General features: G+C 47.0%; 1 protein-coding gene across 2 annotated transcripts; it reads left to right on the forward strand.

Annotated features, from left to right (window-relative positions):
• Nucleotides 1–1,732: 1,732 nt before the first annotated feature.
• On the forward strand, nt 1,733–21,495 carry LOC125716508 (AP-3 complex subunit delta-1-like). 2 transcript variants are annotated; one of them, XM_048988891.1, is made up of 33 exons: nt 1,733–2,085; nt 5,298–5,393; nt 5,563–5,643; nt 5,851–5,931; nt 6,008–6,115; nt 6,208–6,337; nt 7,054–7,193; nt 7,307–7,380; nt 7,482–7,531; nt 7,885–7,934; nt 8,185–8,233; nt 8,351–8,496; nt 9,313–9,461; nt 9,544–9,774; nt 10,034–10,268; nt 10,371–10,516; nt 10,633–10,774; nt 11,331–11,402; nt 11,588–11,663; nt 11,895–12,103; nt 12,190–12,263; nt 14,003–14,153; nt 14,333–14,494; nt 14,598–14,645; nt 15,058–15,135; nt 15,228–15,368; nt 15,823–15,870; nt 16,873–17,062; nt 17,200–17,288; nt 17,589–17,674; nt 18,200–18,321; nt 18,467–18,546; nt 19,243–21,495. In XM_048988891.1, the coding sequence occupies exons 1-33, from the start codon at nt 1,984–1,986 to the stop codon at nt 19,336–19,338; spliced, it is 3,732 nt and encodes a 1,243-aa protein (XP_048844848.1). In that variant the 5' UTR covers nt 1,733–1,983; the 3' UTR covers nt 19,339–21,495. The 2 variants fall into 2 exon arrangements, with proteins under 2 accessions (XP_048844848.1, XP_048844849.1); XM_048988892.1 differs by having other exon boundaries at nt 1,733–2,079.
• The last annotated feature ends 467 nt before the right edge of the window (nt 21,496–21,962 follow it).

Genomic DNA, 21,962 nt, shown 5'->3' on the forward strand with positions numbered 1-21,962 from the left:
TGACGACCTCGTTTGCCTCTGTCTACCTGATACTGTTGATCTGTTTCCTAAAATAGTTTATCTTGATTATTTTTAACACCAAACGTAAAATGCTAATGACCTATTGAAATTCATTTTAAGACTTTAATTTCTTAAAACATTCTGGTACATTATCACCTAGAAAGCCACCACCATTAATCTCTGAGATTTCTTTAGAATTCAATACAGGAAATGTCTTGCGTTAGTGTAGGACAAGTTACTCTGCTCAGAGATTTAATGGACAAATTTTTGCCGACGAATTGAATTTCTAGTGCGAATTTCACTAATAACAGTGCAGTAAATGTTTCACGTTTTTCCTCCCCACCTTAATTATACAAAAGCTGACCAATCGCTACTACGCATAACTGATATTTACAGCTACTGAAATATTTAAATGATGGCAACAGGTATCGTGCTGAACCGGATGGATGAGGCTCAGGTTTCTGGTGGGTTCCTGCTATTTTTTTTGTCAAGTTACTTTGTCTAATTACACACTGTGAAATATTACATGGTCTAAGTGTGTAAAATACTGCTTGGAATAAGAGATTTAAGTCTTTTGTAGATAAAATTATGTGATCTGCTCTATTGTTACAATGTACATACTTGACACCGTTCATACATTATTGACGGCCGCTTATTCAGTTAGTGTTAAGGTTAGACGGAGTCTGTCACGGAAAGCGCCAAGCGTGTCTTGGGCTGTGGAAGGAACCCTACAGTAATGTGGAGAGAATATCCACTTGAATTGTACCCATTATTATTTTAAACTATAGTTCTATAATAAACATATTTAGTGGTTCATAATATAGTCCAGCATTCCCGTAACAGGCCTACCAGGATACCAAGCTGAGTTGCTTTAGTATTGGATAAAGCTATTTTCATATTTGCTGTCAACGTCATGCTAATAGGCTGTAAACACCGTTATTTTCGTGGCCTTCTGAGTTTTGTTTGACTTATTTTTAAAATCAGTGAAAATCGTTGTGTTTATGCTTTGCTTAAAAAAAACAATTGCGGTAATATAGAGGCGAAAATTGTGCCATCTGCCTTAAGGTCTGCGGTAAGTCTGGGTATTCATTACCATTGTGAGGAAATAAACTCAAAATAGACCGGAATCAGTAGGTCAACGTGTAAAAACAAAACTGACATTCATACAGGATAACAAATGTATGACACTTTTTTTTGGGGGGGGGGGGGGGGGACAGGTACAGCCAGAGTTACCCAATGGTACTAAAACAGGGACCGTATTCACCCGCCACTCGTCCGCAACGTGCCACAGAATTATAAAGTGGTCAGCAAAACGTCCCGAAGTTTCTGTATTACTGCGTTATTTTCGCACTGTTTGACCCTAAAGAATGAAAAATACCATGTTACAAATTGAATATATTTTAAAGTGCATACATATTATATATTAAAGTACATGTATTATGTTATATCCATATATCGCAAAACCTGCACGAGTACACACTCCGTATAACACTCTGTATAACGTTATATCAACTTTACTGGATAAAGTTGCTGTGTCTATATTTTATTATACATGTTTTTCTATTAACAACGATGAAACCCCATTCATTTGTCTTTTCGTGCTCTTAACTTTTTGCATTTTTTTTTAACCTGCCACAAGTCATCTGATCGCATTGTGAGCGCTTCTTTGAGAAAAACGCCTTTATAACTCGCCTGGATTGTCACCCCCCCCCCCCTCGCCCCCCCATGCATGCAGTCACTGACAGTCAGCTGACCGGGAAGCCATTTTGTCAGCCATTTCCTGGCTGCATCCACGGATTGCGTTTCTGTGCGGCGTTCGGCTACGGCAGGGCGGACTGCACCGGAGCGCAGGTTGTCTTTGCCAGGACGCCGGCTGGTAAGCTGGGGAGAGGCGCAGTGCTGCTGCGGTCAAGCCACTCCGGGGGAACAGCCGCGTTTACGCCGCTCCGTCCCGCAGGAAAGTGACACGTACGACCCGCAGCGATGGCTTTGAAAAAAGTTAAAGGGAGCATCGATCGGATATTCGATAAAAACCTACAGGACCTCGTACGTGGCATCAGGAATCATAAGGATGACGAGGTAAAGGTGATTATCACTTTAATTAAAACTAATACACATGTACGAATGCACATTTATTTCAAAGAACTCGTTATTCCATAAACTAGGCAGTAGAATGGAAACGAGAGACTGGTGTTCATTTAGGCTTAAATTATTATTATAATCCAGACCACTTTAACAATGAAAATTATTAGAATATTTTCATGTGTTGCTGCATGCAATCGCCAGGTAGAGTTTGAAAGCCATAATTCTGAAGCGTCTGATAAAATGTAACTGATAAAATTTAACTACTTGACTCTACTTCTTTACAGATAGGAAACATTCTATTGAAAGTTCATTCCAAAATAGTCTTTTATTTGTAGAAACCGCTAGGCAGGGTGTCGATGGCTGGAAGGATACTGCTCACATTTAGCCAGTCTTGATAATGTGATTTGCGTGATGCGCCTGCGCCCCGCATTTTCGGGATATTTGCGTGATATGATGCGTGATGCCTCTCCAGTATGGTGGCCGCGCTGTGCATGATGATGGGCCGCCTTTAGGTCTGTTTTCTGTTTCGTGTCAGCATCTCTGGGAGTGGTGCAAGGTTTTTTCCCCACACAAGCCCTCCAACCCCTTCACACATACCCCTAACTCTGTGATCACACCGACGTGAGAATGCCTGCCTTTCAGCATTGAATTCAGTTTCGTGTTAAACCTGGCATTCTGTCGGCTATGTAACTATTGCATTTATATTATATTTGAATGTGAATTGATCCTGCCGTGTGGTAGTCGACCTATTTACGAAATCTGTATTTTGTCTAATAGGTCTATTAATGAACACAGACAACTCTGGCCAGTTAGTGCAGACTTAATAAGAAACTTTACTTAGTAGTGTTCACGTTAACAGGTCGATATTTCTACTATTACGATCGGTTTTCTAATTACTCTATACATTTATACATACGTTATATAACGATTAATAAATATGTAAAATGAATATTCCGGCTCATAACGTAACAGATGCTTCTTGTTTGGAAATATTTAGTGGTCAATTGGCTTTTTGAGTATTACTGACTGCTTGTGGGATGCTTTGCCATTTGGGGGGGGGGGGGGGGTGTGTGTGTGTGTGTGTGCCTTCGGGCTGCGCGCTCACGCTCTGTGACCAATTAAGGGCGCGTGCACGCGTGTCGTGCTTTGCAGACGCGGCCTCTGCGTAATCAGAACGCTATGCAAGTGATCAAGCCTTTGTGTGCGTTAGAGATGTTGATAAAATGCTACACTAGGATTGAATGGTACCAATCGTAAAGGTTACTTCCATTTAAATTCCAAGTTCGACAAGAAATATTGGTTTAAAACTGAAACGGCTACTGTAGGGCTTCGCTCTCTTTCTGTCCCTTGAGTCAGGTTGCTGGGTCAGTGTTGCTCTGTGAACTCACACATCCAGGTAGGATGTCTGTTTCCCAGGCAACATGGTGCTGTACACTGAAATATTAATGGCTTCTGGCGATGCATGTTCTCAGTGTCTTCGTGTTTGTGTGCGTGGCGTCTGTCTCTTCTGACATTTTCTGTCATGACTGAGTCTTTTACTGTAATAGTTGCAAAGTACAGCATTGTTGGTTCGAGGAATCGGGGCGCAAGGTTGCACTTCTGCTTTCCCAGTTCATCTTCACCTGTTTAACACACCGGCTGTTTTTGGGGATCCAGTAGAGGGGTGAGCAGCCCTCGACTTCAAAGGCCACTTAATCTACGACTGACGCAGCAAATTAATATAAGACCCACTAAGCAACTGATGTAGAAACCCCCCTCGAAAATAACTTTATAATGTATATATTTTGCAAAAATAATTCAAACGCAGGAATCCTACACCGCCGTCCTGCTAGCTGTGCACAATGCAGAGTCTGTCTCGGCTCATCTGACACCTCACGGGACTCTTCATTTTACAATTACATATTTATACATGCTTTGCAGTTGTGAGGGTGGTGCAGTGGTTAGCACTCTTACCTCACACCTCTGGGACCTGGGTTCGAATTTGCATGCTCTCCCCTGTATCATCGTGGGGTTTCCTTTGGGTTCTCCGGTTCCCCCTCACAGTTCAAAAATATGCCGAGATTAATTGGAGTTACCAAATTGCCCGTAGGTGTGCATGTGTGAGTGAATGGTGTGTGAGTGTGCCTTGTGATTGGCTGGCCCCCCATCCTGGGTTGTTCCCTGCCTTGCGTCTGTAGCTTCTGCGGTTGGCTCTGGACCCCTTAAAACCATGAACACATACACACATACATACACACACATCCTAGGTCTCATTCAGAATCGTGGTAATGGAGCTCTTGTGTCGGTGGACCTGTAGGTACCCTGCTGCCTCATTCGCTTACCCTGCCTCATTCACTTACCCTGCCTCTGTCACTGACCATCTTATGACTCGTGCTCCATGACCAAGAAACTTTGAATCGCAGAACCGTGTGAGTGAGAGTCATTCAGCATCTCTTGCTGGGCTTACAAAATAACACTAGTTCTACAGTTCAGCTTCTCTTGTTTCTTAGTTCAACTCTGTGTGTAACTTGGAGAACAGAAAGAAGTATCATATCGGTACACAAGTGAAGAACATAATATTACAGTGACATAAATGATAGTTGAGTTCACGTGATTTTTCACGTGTAAAAATGTTTTTGAGTTTTGTATTGAGTGAAGTATCTCTAAATCAAAGAATGTTTGTGTTATGAGGTGGAGATATTTTTGAGATGTTTGTCCTGGATGAAATGCTATTTTTAGACATGGTTCTGCTATGATATATCCCAGCATCCTCCATTAGAGGGACATATATTCTATCCTGCAAAAAAATCTCTTCTTTTTACCATTTGGGGTCGATGCCTTTTTTCAAAATGAAATTGCTTTCAAGGGTTAAATTGTAACTGATATAAATAAGCATTGTTAAATGTTGTTATCCACGATGACAACAATGGCATTAGGATTTCGTATGAATGATGGGAAAAAAATTCCAGATTATATATATATATATATATATATATATATATATATATATATATATATATATATATATATATATATATATATATATATATATATATATATATATATATATATATATATATATATATATATATAGATCAGAAAGCCAGCTCAAAATGTTTGTGTATTCACTCTAGGGATATTATACAGCTGTTGTTTTTCAGAGTTTATTGAAGCAGACGTAAGTGAAGGGGCCCTTTGATACACCCTGATTTCTGTCCAATATTCCCCTCAAGGCCAAGTACATCTCCACCTGTATTGATGAAATCAAGCAGGAGCTCAAGCAGGAAAACATCTCGGTGAAGGCCAATGCCGTGTGCAAGCTCACCTACGTAAGGCCGGCTCTCACCTGCACCCTACACACCATGATGCTGCGGCCCCTCCGACCACTGTGCCCATGTGGCCTCGTGCCATGACATCCACTGCTTTATTGGGGCTTGGTTCCGCATTCACGCGCACGCACAGTAAGCCTCTCGCTTTGATGTGAACTCTCCTCCACAGTTGCAGATGCTGGGCTATGACATCAGCTGGGCCGCTTTCAACATCGTGGAGGTCATGAGTTCCTCCAAGTTCACGTACAAGGTGAGATGCCTTCCCCGGTGAGCCCTCTGCCTCACGCACGGAAGCAGAATCAGCCGTTAAAGCTTGCGTGCGCGGTACGCGACTCCTTGAAGTCTTTCCGCTTCGGTCCCCTGAAGAGTCCACGTCTCTCTCGCCCTTGTCCTTGCTCGTTGTGCCGCAGTTTCCTCATTTCCATGGTCCTCCTGCTGCTTCCTCTCTCCTCTGCAGAGAATGGGTTACTTGGCAGCCTCGCAGAGCTTCCACGACGGCACTGATGTCATCATGCTGACCACCAATCAGATCCGCAAGGTCAGCGACTGCCCTTTTTGTTTTGTAGCCTACATCTGGAGCTGGAGGAGACACCTGACCTGTCTTTTCTCTTCAGGACCTCAACAGTCCAAACCAGTACGACACGGGTGTGGCTCTGACAGGCCTGTCCTGCTTCGTGACCCCTGACCTCTCCCGTGACTTGGCAAATGACATTATGACGCTGGTGAGGATATTCCCATGTCCTTACCGTTCTGCTGCCCCGTCCCCCGCCCCCCCCCAACCTTGCCCTCACGCTCTCCTCTTCTCCCTGGTCAGATGTCACACACGAAGCCCTATATCCGGAAAAAGGCTGTGCTCATCATGTATAAAGTGTTCCTGAAGTACCCTGAATCGCTGCGGCCTGCCTTCCCCCGGCTGAAGGAGAAGCTGGACGACCCAGACCCTGGTGAGATGCTCGAGGTTCAGGACCGATCAGCGGTGTTGATCTGGATCAGCTTGAATGACTTGAATGACATTTACCCATTTGAGTAGACATCGCCAGTGGACTCCGCCACCTGCTGGCCCAAATAGCTATTGAATTTTTTTTTTCTCTTCAGTGGTCAGAGTGTAGCTGAGTTCTCAGTTATTAGGCACCTTCGCACCGCAGGAACTTTTTTCAGGAACCCGGAACTTCTGACTCGTTCCCACCGCAGGAACTTGGTGTGATTGTAGTTCTTCTGAGGTAGTTTTACGGGAAAGTGCATGTAGAAGAAAAGTAATGTAGCAAAAAATAAGGAGCTGGAATTGTGTATCTCAGTTATATATGATGCATTAATGAATACCATTTTGCATGCATCTCCATATTTCTGCATTGGAAAATTCTATAACCGGCGGTATATGCTGGCGGTAAAATTATTTATAAAGTCCCAATTCCCATTGCGTGGTGGGATGGCGACATGCGCAAGTGGCCGGGAGCTAAAAAATTCTGGTCAAGGCGGCCCAGGAACCAGGTTCCTGAACTTTTTGGTGGGCGAGTGCCTGTTGTAGAATGAGGATCGGAGCTACTGCTAGACGATTGCAAAAAATGGCTCTGGGCTGCAAATCGGCAGACGCTGACTCTGTAGTGCCACTTCCCATCTTAGCAGTGGGCTTTAAATCCTTGGGTGTGACTCTGTCCTCCAGGGGTGCAGTCGGCAGCGGTGAACGTCATCTGTGAACTGGCCAGGAGGAACCCCAAGAACTACTTGTCCCTGGCTCCCCTTTTCTTCAAACTCATGACCTCGTCCACCAACAACTGGGTCCTCATCAAGATTATAAAGCTTGTAAGCTGACGATTGTCTGCTGTCTGTGTGTGTTTCCCTGCACGGTTTCGTCTGCATCTGTTTGCCTGAATGTTACAATGCAGTCGGGTATAACCGCTTCTGCTGGGTTTCAGTTCGGTGCTCTGACCCCCTTGGAGCCACGTCTGGGGAAGAAACTGATCGAGCCTCTGACCAACCTCATCCACAGGTACGGACAGCTGGCCAGTCTCCTGAACACCTGCGCGGGTGAAGATGCTTCCGGCAGGAGCTCTGTGATCTCACAGTCACTTTCTCTGCTTGTCCTTTCAGCACGTCGGCCATGTCTTTGCTCTATGAGTGTGTCAACACCGTAATTGCAGGTCAGTGCAGGTTTTTTCTTTAATTGCCTTCAACTGTCAGTTCATACTTTGGTTCCTGCTGCTACTGTGCTGCAGAATTAACATGATTTGCAATAAAAGTACTGGATCATCTGAAATGGGCAAATATGCAGTGATAAGATTTTTTTTGAGGGGAGGGTGCTTGCTTGGGGGAGAAGCGGGTCCCCCTTGGAACTGGGGCACACCCCCAGCAACCCCCTCCCTCTGCACATCCCTACAAATAAGTTAAGTTCAAATGTCATTGCGTGACGATAATTCTCTGCACTTAATATTGTGAAGCGTATCTTCTGAGTGCTGTTTAGACCTGGTGTTTAGGCTTGGCTCTGTCATTCCAGTGCTCATCTCACTCTCAACTGGAATGCCCAACCACAGCGCCAGTATACAGGTAGGTCACTCTCCAATCCTAGGTTGGCTGAAATACCTTCAGCCCCGTCTGCTTCAGGAAGGGGGGGGGGGGGCTTCCTGTCCAGGGTGTCACCTGCCTTGTGTCTTATGCTCCTTGGGATACATTCCAGGCTCCCCATCACCCTGTGATGGATGGATGGATGGATGGATGCTAATGCAAATATCTGCAATATAGTTCGTATGATAAGCTGATATTCTATTGTGTCTTTTCTCTCTCTGCCCACCCCCAGCTGTGTGTGCAGAAGCTCAGAATCTTGATTGAGGACTCGGATCAGAACTGTAAGTGGCTCATTGGGTCTCTGTGTCGGTCTGTCAGTCGATCAGTCTGTGTCGGTCTGTCAGTCGATCAGTCTGTGTGTCTGTGTGTGAAACTCTGCTTTTCTTTCTTTCCTTCAGTGAAATACCTGGGCTTGCTGGCCATGTCTAAGATCTTGAAAACTCATCCGAAGTCAGTCCAGTCCCACAAGGATCTGATTTTGCAGTGTCTGGATGACAAGGACGAGTCCATCCGCCTGAGAGCCCTGGATCTGCTCTATGGCATGGTAAGGAGTGTACACACACACACACACACACACACACACACACACACACACACACACACACACACACACACACACACACACACACACACACACACACACACAGAGACAAGACCCACCCTGTCTGCACATGGGACTGGAGTCACAAACCAGCCGAGTGTTTGTGTCCCGGATGTTACATATAACACTCTTCTCCAGTTTCCTCATATTTCATATATTTGGCTTTTCAAGAAGAAATACAAATAATTAAATTCTTTCAGGAAACTTGTTCTGTGGATTTTACATTTAGATTATATTTAGCAGACTCTTTTATATCCATAGCGATGTACGTCTTTCAGAAAGCTGTCCCTATAGCAATTGGGGGCTTAAGGGCTCATAGGTGAAATCACTCTGCCTACCCTGAGACGTGAGCCGGCGACCTTCTGGTTACTGGCATGCCGCTCCTACCCGCCGAGACGCATAACGCTCCCTCAGCGATGAGAGCGATGACATTTAAATTTAATGATGGTTAAAGGTGGAGGCTGCTGAGTTCAGGTTTAAGCATTAAGCTCTTGCTCTCCATGTCTTCTGTGAAGAGTGTACCTTTTTTTTCCAGCGAATGTAACACGTTTAACTCGCTAGCAGCTGTGCCATAGCACCGCCTGGCCCACACGTCATCGGACTCTGTGTCATGCCCGTCTGTGCCAGGCTGACCAGCATGCACACGTGCCCGCCAGTCTGTCACGAGAGCGCGGGGGTGAACACGGAGCTGTCACCAGGACACAGGCCGTCCATTCAAGAGTTCTGATGGTTCCTGAGGCCCGGTGTGTGTCTCTCTAGGTGTCCAAAAAGAACCTGATGGAGATCGTGAAGAAGCTGATGCTGCACGTGGACAAGGCCGAGGGCACAACCTACCGGGACGAGCTGCTCACCAAGATCATCGACATCTGCAGCCAGAGCAACTACCAATACATCACCAACTTCGAGTGGTGAGTGAAAACCTGTGACCTGCAACTTCCATCCGGGTTTCTCAGCTGCAGTGACCAAAGCATAACCCCCTTTGCCGCTCAGGTACATCAGCATCCTGGTGGAGCTGACCCGACTGGAGGGCACGCGGCATGGCCACCTCATCGCCTCCCAGATGCTGGACGTGGCGGTCCGTGTGAAGGCCATCCGGAGCTTCGCTGTGGGCCAAATGGCCCTCCTGCTCGACAGCGCCCCCCTGCTGTCTGGAAACATGCAGCGCAAGGGCATCTGTGAAGTGCTGTATGCTGCGGCGTGGATCTGTGGCGAGTTCTCAGAGTAAGTCCCATCCTATCCATAATCCCGCTCCTATATCTCAACAAGCATTAAACTAATAACGTAAAGGTTGTGGGTTCAAATCCCAAGGAGCACATGTAAATTATAACCCTTGCTTTGGATAAAAGGGTCAGATAAATGAGTGCAAATGTAGATATAGTTCTGTCTAGTGGGCTGTATACATTGAAAGATGTTATTAGTTGAGTTATTTTTGGCCATTCTTATGGATTGTTACCTTAAACCTTTACCATAATCCTCATAGGTACTTGGAGGACCCCGTACAGACCCTGGAAGCCATGCTGAGGCCCAGGGTGGCCACCCTACCGGGGCACATCCAGGCTGTCTACGTGCAGAACGCTGCCAAGCTGTTCGCCGCAGTGCTGCGTAACGGCCAGCAGGGGTCACAAGACGGCCAGGCGGTTCAGGAGACCATCCAGCTGCTGACCGACCAGCTGCCGATTTTCGTGCAGAGCGCCGACCTGGAGGTGCAGGAACGGGTGAGCAAGACCGGGAGTCCTTGGAGCGGGACGGTGGTGAACATTAAGGGGTCTGCAATCACCCTAATCCTCACCCGCCCTCCTGTCCATCTCTCCTCCTAGGCCTCCTGCTTCTTGCAGCTAGTAAAATACATCCAGAAGTTACAGCAGAAGGATGTGGACGTTGGTGAGGAGGTCACGGCCTTGTTCGCAGGAGAGTTGAATCCTGTGGCCCCCAAGGCCCAGAAGAAAGTGCCTGTCCCGGACGGGTCAGTACTCGCTGCTTAACACAGTCTTTTTAATGATTTCTACTCAATGCTGTTGCTGCTGTTGTGGATACCGCCCCCTGGTGTTATCGCGCTGGAAATGCATGCTGTGTCCTCAGGTTGGATCTGGACGCTTGGATCAACGACCCTCCGTCGGAGCCCGAGTCGGAGGACGAGAAGTCCAAGTCCGCTTTCGCCGAGGAGGAGCCGCAGCAGCCACGACAACGCCACCGAGAGGTCGACGAGAAGGAGCTGGCCAGGGTACGCCTCTCCACTATTCTGCCTTGCCCTAGCCGCACACACTACAGGGTGCAGTAATCCAAGGGCTTGCAGACGGGAACAGCGGTACGATTAGCGCGTTTGCTAACTTTTCCATAACCACACTGCCCCACAAAGGCCAAACGCAGTAACTACACCGCAACTGAGACAGGGCTTTACAGTTTCTTTGACTGTTCAATCATATGTGTAGTAGGTAGGTAAATGAGAGAGCAGAGGTGAATTAAGATGTTTTGTAAAACGGAACCCATTCAGTTTTAATTTTTGTGAGTAACTTTTTCATTAAAAATAGTTCCGAGTAATCTCATCAACACCAATCCCTGCCATCAGCATTCTCATCATCATAAAGGGGCAGCGGAGGTTGTGACAGATGTTGTCTCCAAACTGAGTCATGACATATTTGCCTCTACGGTGGTTTGCCTTTTGCGGGGCGCCGCAGGGCCTTTCCCGTGCTGCATGCCGTTGTCACGCGTGCCCCTTCCGTCATGCCAGTGGATGGTTCTCCGAGTCCATTATGCTGCTTTTCTCCTCATTTCTCTAGCGCCGAGAGGAAAGGAAACAGGAGCAGGCCAACAATCCCTTCTACATCAAGGGCTCCACCGCAGCCCCCAAGGTAGGGTCCTGGGCAGCTTGATGAGCTGCAGACACGGACCGGCACGTTCCACACCCCATCCTGAGAGCCTGGCCTTTCAGCCGGTACTAATCCATAATGTATGACGATGCCCCGAGCAGGCTGAGCCGACCTCTGCCGCCTGCGTCTCTTTGATGTGCCTCAGGTTGACATCTCTCTGCCTGCAGGGGTACCAGGACACGATGGGTGTGGAGCACATTCCGGTCGTTCAGATTGACCTCAGCGTGCCCCTTAAAGTCCCAGGTGGGCGTTTGTGCATGCTAGCCTCCAGTCAGGCCTGCAGGGGGCGATGTGGATTTCGTTTGGCTCTGTGTGTTAGCCTCGAATGTGATTTATTCACCCTGAGCTGTGGCGGCCCGACTAAAAATCCACTCTACCTAGACTTGAGAGACCAACTTTGCACATGTCAGTCAGCCAGGTTCAGGAGATTCAATTATCTTGGTTGCCCCCCCATCTCCTCAATGCCCCTCCTAGGCATGGCCACGTCTGACAAGTATGTGAAGATCGAGGAGGAGCGGCGGAAGAGGGACAGGGTGGAGAAGGGCAAGAAGGAGAAGAAGGAGAAGAAGAAGAAGCGGGAGAAGAGAAGCCGAGGCGATCGGCGCAATGAGTCGGGCCCGGAGAGCGAGGAGGACATCAGACCCGCGCAGACGGTGGACATCGTCACCGAGGAGATGCCGGAGGTGCGGCCTGGGAGCTTTGGATGCGAGCGCTTTCTCGGTGATGTGCTTCTGAACAGGATTATTAACTTATTAACCCCCCCCCCCAGAATGCCTTACCCAGCGATGATGAGGACCGAGACCCCAATGACCCATACAGAGCTCTGGACATTGACCTGGACAAGTAAGTTTTAGCAGGTCCTTCTGGGTGGGGGGGGGGGGATCTGACCTCAATCTCCAGGGTATCTCAGGGTCTGACTGCCCCCCCTCCCCCACTGAAACAGAACTTTTATTAAATGATAACCTGGTTGAGCCTTTTAAAGTGGGGGGGGGGGGGGTAATCAAACCATAAGCCCTCAAATAAAAGCGAACATAGTTAGGCGCCCTCTACCAACTGAACTAAGGACTGGGGTGGAGGGGGGTCTTAAATTTTTCTTATCATGGGGGGTGGTGTCCCATGCATATTTATCACTGCATAGTGGAGGGTCCTCGAATTGTTTTCATGTTGCATATCATGGATGATCATGACGATGCTGCATATCGTCGCCTTGCTCTGCATCTGCTCTGAACTCCTGCAGCTGTCTGCAGAGCCCTGATCGGAGACCGGTTCTAGAGTAAATTGCGACACAGATGTAACAGAAGCGCTACACCCAGTGACCCTTGACTTCCCACATTAGACATTCCGTGTTGTTCTAGGAAGTAAGCTGTGGTGCTCGGTAAAATTCTGGAGAGTCAGACTGCTTTGCAGTTTCATGACTCCTTGTCTGCATCCGCGGTTGTCCAGCAGGTGGCACCATGCTCAAGGAACTAAATTTGTGATTTAATAACGTCATGGTACATGTCTATCAGGTGGTTACTGTTGTGCCCTTAAATGAGCTGAACTTCTACACTAAAAAAACCTACTGAAGGTGTAATAAGCTGTAGGAAGGTAAGGAGATTATCTGAAGCACCTACTGAAGATTAAGTGATGGCGTATCCCAGTTGTCACCCTGGTTTAAAAAAGCATGGGTCTGTGCAAGGACAATAGCTTACTTAGCATCCTTACCCCGTGTGACCGTAACTGTGACGGTGTGGTCATCGAGTCCTATGGTTCTCTCCCTGTGTCTCTCTCCTGCACACACACAGGGTGGCCAAAGAAGGCCAGAACAGGTGAGCAGTTACAACTGCCTTTCCCTTAAATTCATCACATCCTCCTCCTCTTCGCTTCTTTTCTTACCCACAATCCCCTTCACCCTTTTTGCAGTGCCTCAGTATGGAAATATAAATAGCAACAGACGTTCTGTTCTGTGTGCTGTTGTATTGGAATGTCTCTTTTTTTTCTGCTGTGCCATCTACCTCTGTGGTGACAGCTACCTGTCTCCCCTTATAACGTGCTGCAGCTCCTCGGGCTCGTAAACTCGTACGGGGAGAGCTCAAAGACTCCCGTATCTCGGCCAAGGAGCAGAATCTAGGCCGGTCTCGCTCTTGGGGAGAGTCTCTTCTCCGCCGCTCCTTGGAAAAACCTTTTGGGAGGTGGCTGACACAGGAAGTGGTATGGCCACAGTGGACGGGTTTAAGAGGAGCTCTGGGCATGTCCTGCAGCAGGTTCACACAGCACTGCATCTTGAACGTCTTGAAGCCTGCCTGTGATTTGAATATATTCTTATGTCAGCAGTACAGGTTTGCAGTTAAATGACTGCTGGCTCACGTTGGCCCAGCAAGACCAACTGGCTTGGGACCCCCTGGCCATCCTGTTGGTTGGCAGGATCATGGGTATTATGTAAAGGGGGAGGTTTTCCTAAGAGCTGGGCGGGATACCAGAGATTGTGTGATGTGATCGGCAAACCGCGGTAGCATCCCGAGTGTGGATCCTCTGGTGTGTTTCATTGGATGTTCATGTTGCTTAAAGGGCAAGGTACTAATTGGCATTTCTGCCAACAACAGACCCCTAGCGGAAAGCGAGAAGCTGCCCGTCAGGAAACACCGTGCCCCCGACCCCATCAAAAGCCCGGCGGAAGACGGTGAGAAACCAGAGGCCCCCCAGGAACTCAAGAAAAAGAGCAAGAAAGAGAAGCGGGAGAAGAAGGAAGAGAAGGTGAGGCTGGGGAGCCCCCGTTGCTGCGGGCTGAAACATGCAGCCAGGCTTGCGTTTCCATTAAAATGGCCACCGGGTGACTTCCTGAGGCCTTCGTTCTTGGGAAATGTGTTTGGTTCGTGGTCCAAGTCACTAGTGGTGTGTTTCGGTGAATGTGGTGGTCAACATCTCTCCCGCAGAAGAGCAAGGAAGAGAAGAAAAAGAAGAAACACCGCCATGAGGCCGAGGAGGAGGCCGCAGGGGAAAAGGAGAAGGCACCCCCACCTGCTCCAGAGAAGGAAGCTGTCCAATCACCTAGTAAATCCAAACAGGAAGTCCCGCCTGCAAGCGCGCCAGCAGAAGTATGATGTCACAATGGGTGTTGAACGCATGATGAAGCAAGGAAACTCTGATTTTCTGTTTAAATATCTTCCCTGACCCACTAACCCAAACTGTCCTTGTCAGGATCTGGATTTCTGGCTTTCGAATGAACCGGTACCATCGAAATCTCAGGTAGATGACTCTGTTGCCACACATTGCATTTTGCGTCTCGCTGCCGCTCATCGGTCTCCAAGAAACCCTCGAGTACCCAGTGCTTTGGTTTTCTGCTCTGGATAATGAGCAAAATATCTGAGCTGGAAATCGTTGCCGCTCTTCCAACTTGTCCCCCTACACGGATGTTTTTGTGAAAACTACTAATGGTAACCATGACAATAAGAGCCTCGGTTGCCCTTTTACTTACAAAAAAATCACAAGAACTAAGACTCACGAGAGCCTTTCCAGTAAATCTGGTCTTGATGGATAGTGGGACTCTGTTACTTTAGCATGAAACACTGAGTCACTGGGCATGGTGCTGTGTGCGTGCTGCTGCATTGTGTATCCATGACGATCCCCGCCTCGCCACTCAGAGAGGTGTGTCTTACAGGAGGCTGTCGTAACCACCTCGAAGTCCACCACAGAAGAGCCTGCTGATCCCGCCCAGGGATCTGACACGGAGGATGCTGTGAGTTTCCTTTTGCCTTTGATGTGCCTCTCGGGTCACTTCCCCTCTGCCTGAACTGCCTGTGAACTTCCTGCGGTGCCTTTATGCCCCAGAAATCATCCAAGCACAAGAAGAAGAAGCAGAGAAAGGAGAAAGAGGAGAAGAAAAAGAAGAAGCAGCACCGTGTCCCCGACAGGGAGGAGGAGGAGTCCGTGCAGAATGGCACAGTAGAGGAAGAGGAGGAGCCTCTGCCGGTAAGCCCTTATAAATACAGCGGTCTGTGACCCCGCCCCCAGTGACATGAGCGTGACACACCTCAGTGACGCATGGTAGGTGTGGCAGGCAGAGGAAGGTGGCGACTTGGAGGCTGGTGAACCAGTATATCCAGGAGCTGACCTGGAATTTCGTTTTGTTTCCATGGAATTTTGTTGTGAAATCTAAGAATCTCAGACTTCTCGATATTTCAGCTGGGAAATCCCCTGCCCCCCAATCCCCATAACTAAAAGGAACATATTTATTGGCCTTCCTATACACACTCAAACATACATATTTTTATTCAGTTATGTGTTTGTTTCTGATAGATCAACCTAGGACTAAGTGCTGAATTCATTGCTTGTAGTGTCATCACTGACCGCAAACTCCATTAAAGCTTGATCTGTGGAACTGCTGTTTCTGGTACCTCCAATAAAATACATTTTCTCATTTCAGCCAATGTCCAACTACTGTCTCCTGGCTGAGAACATCTACATCAAGATGGTGAGTGGGGGGGGAGGGGGATTCCTGGGCTTGGGGAGACAGTATGGAGTAGGAAGATACCTTTACATTTTGGAAAATATACAGTGCTATCTTTTATTTTCTGTCTTTTAAAAAACACCCAATACTGCGCAAACGCCCTGCAATTAAAACGATACTGGATCGCACTGAGGGTGTTGTCCTTGCTACACGGATAGGCAGCTGAGCATTGAACTTAAGCTCGGTGACCATGTTGGGCGTGACTCCTCTGACCAGTGGCCTGGGCGCTGTAACTGTAATGGATGCTGGTGGTTATAAGCTGATGGAACTGGCAGGGTTGTAAATGACTGGCTCTGCCGTCTTTGTGGTTCTGCGCGGCCTTTAGCCTCCCCTCACGTGTCTCTGTATTTGTTTCTCCTCCGCTTTGAAGATGAAGGAGGATGTGGATCAGGTAGGTCTGGGGGTGCTTTGCTGTGCTGTGGGTGGAAAAAGACCAACCTTCCCTTGAAAATGGGGCAAAAAAAACCCAAAATGCACTACACCTGTTCCTAGTTTTTTTCTGTAGCACTGGTCGCCACATCAGTGATTAGGGATGAATCCCAACCTCCAGGCTGTGAGAAGATAATAATATTGATCCTTTATTAATCTCCATGGGGAGATTGTCTTTTTGCTTACCCCATCTGTCTCTCCATGAGACACACAAAGATGTATACAGGTGATAGCAAGCTTGGGGTGGTCACAGCAAGGGGTCAGCCAGTGTGTAGCACCCCTGGATCTGGGGCTTAAGAGCCGCGCTCAGGGCTCCAATGGTGGCATCAGTCTACTGGCCCTGGGATTTGAACCAACAGCCTTCTGATCATGGGTACGGAGCCCTTACTTGCTGAGCCACACACCTCCCCGCAGGGTGTGTGGGGTCAGGGGTGACTGTGGTGGAGTTGACTGCTTGTGTTTTATGTGGTGGAGCGTAATATTTTATTTTCTATGCACTTTCTCCTAACCATCATCTATGTATGATGTCTCGCTCAGGTTTGTGACGTCCAGGGAAACCTGCAGGATTCCAGCCGGGTCGTGGTCTCGGTCATCTTCGAGAATAAAAGCAGCAGCTTCCTCAAGTCCATGGAGTTCAACGTGCTGGACTCGCTCAACGCCAAGCTGCAGCGGCCGGAGGGGGCGGGCCCTCACGACAGCCTCAGCGTGCCCTTCCAGCTGCCCCCAGGTGAGGCACCAACAGGATTCCGGATGTGTAATCTGGAAGATCTCACCAGTGGAAGAGGGAGCCCAGTGTCTTGTTTCACCGTGCATTTAAAAAAAAAAAAAAAAATCCGCCTTTCTAACATTCACGCTTGTCTACAGGGGTTTCCAACGAGGCGCGGTTTGTCTTCTCCGTTCAAAGCATCGTCATGCCACAGAAACTAAAGGGGACTCTCACCTTCATCGTCAAGGTGGGTGAGCCGAGCCGCCTGCTGTGCCCAGCCATGCGTACAAAAATACATGGATAATTTGCTGGATGTGTATCTGAGCTGAAGAGAGGCACAGACTTAATTAACTTGTGTATTTAATATTCACTCAAATACCTGATCCCAGTTTTGGGTCACACGCCATTCGAGTTGCGTGCTGTTCCCTTACCGCTGCGCCACGCACAGGCTCCATTCTGTGCCTGGTTTAGAGGTAAAGCGTAGGCCGTCCAGAAAAGTAGACCCGCCGTTCGTTAAGACCCCCATCGCCCTTCTATTTCTCGCCAGTCGGACGACGGCTCCAGTCACGAGAAGCTGGACTTCAAACTGCACTTCACCTGCACGTCGTATCTGAGCACCACGCCTTGCTACAGGTCGGTGCACACCTGCAGAGAAAAACCCGCCAGCTACTGCACAGCACCCACCCGAGCCGCTCTATCTATAGTAACCGGGTGACGCACTTGGGCACACTCTCGGTACCATATAGAATATCTGCCGAGTTTCCATTCCACGCCTGGGCTTCCTGAGGTTCTGCTGCAGACAGACACACACACACACACACACACACACACACACACACACACACACACACACACACACACACCAAGCAGGGATTACCGTAAAGGGTGCTTAGGACTCCATTCATTCACAAAACAGTCCTGTTTGAAAGTACTCTACTATACTATACTATGACTGTACACACTGCCAGTCTGACCTATTGTAGTGGAATACATTGTAATATAATATTTAAAAAACTTTAACCCCGTACAAGATTTGGCCAATTAGTGTACATCATTAGGAGGAAATCGCCGTGGTTACAAGAGAAGCCAGGTAGGGAGGTCGGTCGTGAGCAAGGATGCATGTAAGCCTTATGGTCACTGCTGTGGTCACCTTGGCAGCGATGCGTACGCCAAGCTGCTGGAGTCGGCCGACATGAAGGGCAGCTCGGTGCGGCTGCAGGCCGTCGGCTTGTCCTTCCACCACTTGTTGGCCAAGATCTGCTTCCACCACCACTTCTCAGGTATGCTGTGGGGGGAAGATGGGATGCTGGTGGGGAGAGGAAGATGGCGCCCTCTAGTGGCCAGGCTACATTGTTAGCCTGGATGAGCCAAATGATGAATATTAATGAATATTAGTCTTATTTTCTCCTCTTCCCCCCCCCCCAGTTGTGGAGAAAATCAACTCCTGCGCCTCCTTGTATAGCAGATCAATCCAGGGTCATAATGTCTGCCTGCTGGTTAAATATGTAAGTTTTGGCTTCACTTGCATTTCCTGCAGCATTTATACAGCCATGGTTAAGTTTGCTTTATTATTTTTAAATCTATCATTTGTTGCCTAGTAGTTCTGACCAAGGCAAGATTTTGTCCACTTTTACACCCCTTGCGACCAGGCTTCCGAACACTGATGTAGCTGTTCAGATCAGTGGCCTGTACTACGTAGCAGGGTTACTGGCTTATCGGGGTAACTTGTCGGATTTAAGGTACCACAGTTTAAATGGACTTCATATTGGTTGACTTACATTTTGCCCAGACTACCTTAAATCCGACATGTTACCCCGATAAGCCAGTAACCCCATTTCATAGTACAGGCCACTGGTGTATCAAACCTGGTTTACCCAAAATGGAAGTCAAGGAGATGCTACAATGTATTATCTCCTTAAAGCAGGGCTATTCACATTGTGGTCCTCAAGTGCTGAGCACTGCTGATTTCCCCTACCTAACTTTACCTGTGAGCCAGGTGTGAAGCCTCTGGCCAATCAGAATGAGTAAATATTAAACTGCCTTGGAGAACTGAAAACAAGGCCTGGATTTAGAGGCGAGGGCCAGATTAGAAGAGCCATGTCTGAAAGTGAAACTGAATATAAAGTGCGGCATCAGAAAAGAGTCAATGAATGTGGCAAAGTGTAAATTCTCCACAACTTTTAATCTTCTCCCTCTTCCAGACCGATCAGACTGTGACGATTGACGCCAAGTGTGACGAGTCATCTTTGCTGGGGAACCTGCTGGATGAGATTAAGCTCACTTTCTCTCAGTCCTGACTGAGCCCTGGGCCTTGCCCTAGCGCACCCCCCCCCCCCCCCAAGGAACACTGACATACATTCTTCGATAACTCATTAGGTACAATACATTAGGCTGGTACCCCCTACCACCTCCTATTCCTTTCCCACATGTTGTTTGTTTCTAAACAACTTTTCCTGTCTATCCAATTCTCTGTACTAAATGTACTGAACTGCCTTTCACTTATTTGTAGTCCTGATGCAATGGTCTGTCCAGCTTCAAAAATTCATCTCTGGTCGTGTTGTGTCTGTCCTGTTTCATTTGTGTTTTTGTTATTTAAATCCATGCTTTTTTAATTTTAAACCAACCCCTAAAACTGGAATTTGCAGTTTTGTTTGACTTGTATGTTGTTTTGCTTCATTTGTTTTTATTTCGTTATACTTGGGGGTTTGTTTAAGGCTGTCTTTATGATCTGTTCACTGTGCATGTCTGATTGTCTGCGACATTTCACTGGCCTTACTCTTCATAATGCTCCCATAATTTGTCACACTCCCACTGTTTCATGTAGCTTAACCCCTCCCATATGACACATGACATAATATGACATGACACTAATGTGGTTCGGGAAAAACATCCGCTGTTCTTTGTGTGACTGAGCCTTAAAAGTTCAAGGGGCACCAGATTCTGCGATCTTCGGGAACTTGACATTGTAATTTGCTATGTCATAGGAAAAAAAAAAGACCCGTTTCTTCTTGGGTCTGGGATGTCCATGGAAAGCCTCCAGTTATGGGCTGGAACCACCAGCCTGTGCAGTGCCACTGCCTACCCTATACAGGCCAGCTGCAGTGACATCTGTGCTGGATTTTACTAGAGGTGGCGAGCCGATTCCATTCTGGGGAAGAGCTGCTGTAGTTCCATGGTTCTAGAATGGAACAGAATGAGGCAAAAGAGATCCTGCAGCGTAGTTCGTTGCCCGTATGTTGACACCCTTTTGATCTCCTGTCTGTTTCATGATACCTTTCGGGTACAGTGTTACTCCTTGGTTTCATGTCTGGCGCTAAGAACCACTCATACCACTCAGAATATGATGTTGAAAGTTTCACAGACCTGTTAAGGTACTGGCAAGAGGATGGATGCCTTTGATAAACTGGTGTGTCTACACTGTTGCTCTGATCTGCTATTAGTTTGCTTATGTTTGCGGCTTGTTGTCTGTACTCATCTCATCCCAAATACTCGATGTACTGAACCTTTCTTAACACTGAGCATGAGTCTGAAACAGTTTGTTGCTTTCACTTCCTGCCTTCATCCATCCCATCTTCACTGACATAATCTGCATGATGCAGCCTGTTTTAAATGACGACGAATAAATAAAATCCCGGAATGTGGATCCTCCACATCTAGGCGTATGTTTCAGCTGGCATTGCCGTTTTTCTTGCTTGGAAGTCCTGATTTTCTTGTAATTGTCTCTGTACCTCTGAGTGTTTTGAGTCATGCAGTGTTTTTTTTTAACCATGCGTCAGCACTACATTTGAAGTAATTAAAGTTGTTACTTTACTGAGTATTAAATCATGTCCTGTTGGGATATAACTAATGCAAGACTACAGGAATGAGTTTTTAAGAATCCTAAATATGTTGAGTATTTAGGGGGAAATACGTTGTACTATGCATGAGATGGAATGTACATGATTGAACTTCCCCATGGACCTACAATGCAGGCACAAAAATTCCTTCACTCATTCCATGATTTTTTTTTTCCTCCTTTATCTATAGGATTTTTGCGTGCGTTTGAGTACTTTTGATCATACAATGTTTGTTATGAAGATGAACAAATCAAATTGTTTCCTGGAATGTCGTTTTAAAAATGTGCATCATTTTTCAATAACGGGGGTTCCATTGTACTTTTGAGATGTTTGTGAAGGTACCACAGGATCGACTTCACTTAAAATGTGCTGTTTAGTGCAATTGAAACAAACTTACCAGAGATGCCGTAAGTTTTCTTCTAGTCGACTTGTAGTAAATTTCTTTCTTGGTGCATTTTAGGCTGTTGAACCTGTTGGGTATGTGGATTCAGAAAATCTGATATGATTACTTCCTGTTTTTCAGCTGTATGATGTAATATGATGTAAAGATTTTAAGTGAAACTGATCAATAAATGAGAAAAATATTTGCTATATACATTCCAAAGGAGAAAAACAAAACATTAGTGTGTGTGTTGTTTGTAAAGTTTAATCAAGAAGCTCACAGATATGGCCAATACTCCCCTCTCCATAAACAGCTGTTCTTGTTAAAGGTTGTTAAATATACACTTCACTATCAGTTTCTAATTAAAACCAGTTTTTGGTCCTTCTACCACCAAGGAATTCATACAGTATTATTGACCACACAGGAAGGTAAAGGTGTAGATTTGGGTATACATAGTATGGATATATTGCTACCGATACTGTGGGAGTAACGTGGGTGTTTACGGGGGTTGGTCCCTGGCAATGTTGAAACCAAACCAAGGCCTGCGTTGACAGGTTATATGTCAGAGATTTATACCAAATCTGAATACTGCACAGACAGCACTCCTGTCGTTGGAAGGTGTTCATGAACGCTCTGCTATATAATTTGCATTTCGTTTGATTTGTATACAGACAAATTAAGGAAATAAATGAAGAACATCGTG

The sequence above is a fragment of the Brienomyrus brachyistius genome, chromosome 21 (assembly GCF_023856365.1).
Source record: "Brienomyrus brachyistius isolate T26 chromosome 21, BBRACH_0.4, whole genome shotgun sequence".
NCBI classification, from domain to species: Eukaryota; Metazoa; Chordata; class Actinopteri; order Osteoglossiformes; family Mormyridae; genus Brienomyrus; species Brienomyrus brachyistius.